The sequence below is a fragment of the Cervus elaphus genome, chromosome 28 (genome assembly GCF_910594005.1).
Source record: "Cervus elaphus chromosome 28, mCerEla1.1, whole genome shotgun sequence".
Taxonomy (NCBI): Eukaryota; Metazoa; Chordata; class Mammalia; order Artiodactyla; family Cervidae; genus Cervus; species Cervus elaphus.
Window position 1 is genome coordinate 6,808,083 of NC_057842.1, and position 3,898 is coordinate 6,811,980.

The 3,898-nt window shown below is 56.0% G+C and overlaps 1 protein-coding gene across 1 annotated transcript; it reads right to left on the reverse strand.

The window, feature by feature from the left end:
- Positions 1-1,048: 1,048 nt before the first annotated feature.
- Positions 1,049-3,376, reverse strand: LOC122685218 (protein PRRC2B-like). Its single transcript, XM_043889810.1, has 3 exons — positions 2,824-3,376; positions 1,468-2,545; positions 1,049-1,385 (listed from the first exon to the last, which is right to left on the reverse strand). Exons 1-3 carry the CDS (start codon positions 3,374-3,376, stop codon positions 1,091-1,093), a joined length of 1,926 nt encoding a protein of 641 aa, XP_043745745.1. The 3' UTR covers positions 1,049-1,090.
- Positions 3,377-3,898: the final 522 nt, after the last annotated feature.

A 3,898-nucleotide genomic window follows, 5' to 3' on the forward strand; every position in this document is an offset into this window, starting at 1 on the left:
GAACCAGCAAACCCACACCTTTGTATATATCCAAAGGAAAAGAAATCACTATCTCAAAGAGCTAACTGTATTCCCATGTTCACTGAAGCATTAGGCATAATAGTCAAGCTATGGACACAAACGTCCAATGACAAATTCAGCCGTAAAAAGAAAAGAAAATCCTTCCATTTGCAACATTATAGATGAATATAGAGGAAATTATTCTAACTGAAATAAACTAGACAAAGAAAGACAAATTGATGTCACTTTATTAGTAGAATCTAAAAAGGTGTAACTCATAGTAACAGGGAGAAGGCAATGGCACCGCACTCCAGTACTCTTGCCTGGAAAATCCCATGGATGGAGGAACCCGGTAGGCTGCAGTCCATGGGGTCGCTGAGTCAGACCTGACTGAGCGACTTCCCTTTGGCTTTTCACTTTCATGCATTGGAGAAGGAAATGGCAACCCACTCCAGTGTTCTTGCCTGGAGAACCCCAGGGACAGCGGAGCCTGGTGGGCTGCTGTCTATGGAGTCGCACCGAGTTGGACACGACTGAAGCGACTTAGCAGCAGCAGCAGCATAATAACAGAGAGTAGAATGGTGACTTCTAAGGGCTTGGTGGGAGGGGTTAGGGTGAATTGGGAGATGCTTATCAAAGTGGCTGATCAGCATCTCCTAATTGGAGATGAAAGTTATGACCAACCTAGACAGCATATTAAAACACAGAGACATCACTTTGTCAACAAATGTCTGTCTAGTCAAGGCTATGGTTTTACCAGTAGTCATGTATAGATGTGAGAGTTGGACTATAAAGAAAGCTGATAAAAGTCCAGCTATACAAAGCTTGTGTTTTTGTTTTCTTTTCCTTTCTCTTTTGTAAAAACCTCTAGCTGCTTTTTAAAACAAAAAGCCTCAAACTAAAACGGCCCTGCTGCCAGACCAAGGTGCCCCGGGGACTGGAGGCAGGGAGGGGAGGAAGCGGGGGAGGGCGGGGTTAGTTGGCAGGGCCTGATGCTCAGTCACTCCACGCTCGGTCACTCCGCAGTCATGGTGGAAAGGAGATGGGAATGGAGTCATTTGCTTGTTCGTTTCGTATTAAAGCAAGCAGGTCAATGCCAGAGATCCACGGGTGCAAGCCGGTTGGATAACGGAGCTTTCGGGAATGGAGGAGAGAAGGGAGACCTCGAAGTCCGGGCCAGGTGAGTGGATGGGGGATCCCTCGGCGAGACTCCCCCGCGACGGGCAGCAGCGAGGCGAAGGGCAGAGTCCTCCCCGGCAGGCCGGGCCCAGCCCCTCAGGTCTTGCTCTCCTCCAGCTTGACCGCCCGGGGCTTGATCGCTCCGGTTCGCTTCAGCGGGGAAGCGGCTGAGGGTGGCCGGGCTTTTCATCCACTCGCTGCTTTGCCTGTTGAACGTAGTGTCCCTGCACAGAGCCCATGTTAACTGCTGATCCACAGGGCTTCCCACTGGGGCTAGCAGAGCTAGGCCTGTAGGTCTGCGGCGACGGCACAGAGCCTCCTGAAGGAACATTCTGTTTACTGTCGGCAAAGTGGAAGCCCTTCATCTCCATCTGAGAGGACTCTCTGCTGGTGTTGAGGACCGAAGGCTGGGACCCAGGGGCGAGGATCCTGCGGGGGGCCCCCACCGAGAGGCTCTGCGCCTGGGGCAGCTGGATGGACTGTGGAAGGAGCAGGGGCTGCTGCCCGGAGCCAGGCAGGGGCATCGTCAGCTGCGGGAGCTGGGAGTTCAACATCTGGGAGGCGCCGAGCCCAGCTGCCTGGCTGAGCGGGTCCTCATAGACCAGGGCCTGGCTTCCACTCATGGGCTGGTAGGGCGAGCCAGACTGGGGCTTCACCATCTCCAGGGGCTGCATGCCTGGGAACGCCGAGTAGGGGGCCTTCAAGGCTGTGCCTCCGGAGAGGATCATGGTGCTGGCCGGTGACAGGCTGGGGTGCATGTACACCTGAGACCTGAAGGGCTGTAAGGAGCTGAAGATCTCCTGAGACTGGGAGACGGGCAGCCCGCCCCGCAGTCCCAGCTGGGCTTGAGCTTGCAGAGATGTGTGAAGGGAAATTGGGATCTGCTGGGCAGCAGCAGCCTGTTGGTAACTCTGCTGCTGAGGTATGGTCTGAGCAACCAGCCGGGGCTGACTTGCAAACACATGGCCATCCAGGTAGAGAGGTGGCAGGTGACTGCCTGGAAGGGATGCAGAAGGTGCGACTGAGGCCACAGGCATGGGGGGCCTGGAGACGCCACCAAAGGAGCTATAGCTGACCCCGCTGGAGGCCCCCCCGGAGGATGGGGGCTGCAGGCCTGAGCCGGCGCCTCCTGGCGAGCTCTGCTCCGGCAAGCTGGGTGAGTTTTCCCAAGCCTTGCGTGCAGACTCCATCTTCAGAGTGAGGTCGGCGGTGGGGAAGGACATGTGGGAGAGACCGATGGCCCTCTGGATGTGGTGGTCCCGCCGTAGGATGGGGATGCTGGGGGCCAGCCCGGCTACTGGCCAATGCGTCCTGAAGTTTGACAACTGGGTTCCCCACGGGGCCAGAGGCAGAGCCGGGCTGCAAGCTGAAATCAGAGTCCTTCAGATTGACTCCAAATTCAATGATGCTTGGGAGCACGCCTCTCCTGCTCTCTCTCTGCTGGTTACTTGCAGAAAGAAGTGGTTTCAGACACTGCTCCTGAGCTCGGGAAGCGGTGACTTGCGGGGGCGGGGAGTGGGCAGGTGGACTGGCATTTCAATGGCTTCCAGCCTCTGGGCTGATGACCACAGGGAGCTTATGGTCAGTCCATTGACGATGATGATGTTTTTAGCCTAAGAATGACACAGAACTTCTGTCTCAGACTCTCCCTAAAGCTGGTGGGGACACTGCTGGGAATGTGAGGTGAATCATGGAAATAAAAGGCAGTGGTGTGTTCCCGTCTTGACCGGGGGCGGTGCGAGCTGACAGCACCACTACCACCCCCCACCCCCCCATCGGTGCCGGCTGCACCCACAGGGCCTGATGTTTTCTCATGCTCCCTCTTCTCCGAGCTGCCTTGTCTCTCTGGGTCCTCCAGTCCATCCACCTCTCCCGCAGCTCGGCACTGGAAACCCTGCTGTCCTCCGTGGCGACAGGCGCCTGGACCATTGTCACTAGAGATGACGGGTGTGGTCGGGTCTGTCGCTGCGGCCCGAGCTCTGGGAAGAGGCAGGAGGGCTTGCTTCTCTCCCTTTCTCCCTTCCCAGCTACAGGCCCAGGCTGTGGGGCCAGAGAGGCCTGAGCGGGGCAGTGGGGTCTCTGGTCTTTCCAGAGGCCCAAGGGGAGGTGGGTGACTGCAGGGCTGGCAATGCTGCCAAAACAGCCTGCCTAGCCTTTTAACGTGTGCAGAGCTATTGCTGTCCAAATGTGGGGGCATTTATGCTAAGTCTCTGTTTGCTTTGAAAATAAGTACTAGAAGGAAATCATCCTAAACTCCAAGGAAAGGCGAGGGGAAATGTGAAGTTTTGCCTATGCTCTTGAGAGAACTAAGCTGCCATCAACCTGCTGTTGCTGGCAGGTCTAGGGGAGACTTAGCTCGAAGGATGGGAGGCAGGGAGATGGCACGGCCCACAGAGTCCACCTGCAGTGTCGTCCCAGGTGGTGACGGCTACTCGGGCTGGGACTTTAGGCTCTGGCTAGTGTGGAACACGGAAAGAAGGGCCTTAGGAACTGCTGTGGTCACTCGTTGCTCTTTGCTGCTTTAAGGAAGCATGGGAACAACAGCCTCTGGCAAAAGGTGCAGGGTTTCAGCGTTTAATCAGTGGTGTCCAGCACTCCCCTCCTTGCCTCCACCCTCAGACCTTACTTCTCACTGGCGTGTGTTTTTGCTTTTTCTTCTCTTTCATCCCCTGGATCTTTACTGTGAAGCCCTTTCTTGCAGGGCTGCCACTGGACAGAG

What these genes read in the sequence shown, in the direction of transcription:
- LOC122685218 (XM_043889810.1), bottom strand. Translation starts at nt 3,376, where the DNA reads ATGCCCCCACATTTGGACAGCAATAGCTCTGCACACGTTAAAAGGCTA. An exon ending in CCCCACCAGCTTTAGGGAGA is followed by an intron (nt 2,546 to 2,823) that starts GTCTGAGACAGA and finishes CTCTGATTTCAG; the next exon opens with CTTGCAGCCCGGCTCTGCCT. An exon ending in CCGTCGCCGCAGACCTACAG is followed by an intron (nt 1,386 to 1,467) that starts GCCTAGCTCTGC and finishes TACGTTCAACAG; the next exon opens with GCAAAGCAGCGAGTGGATGA.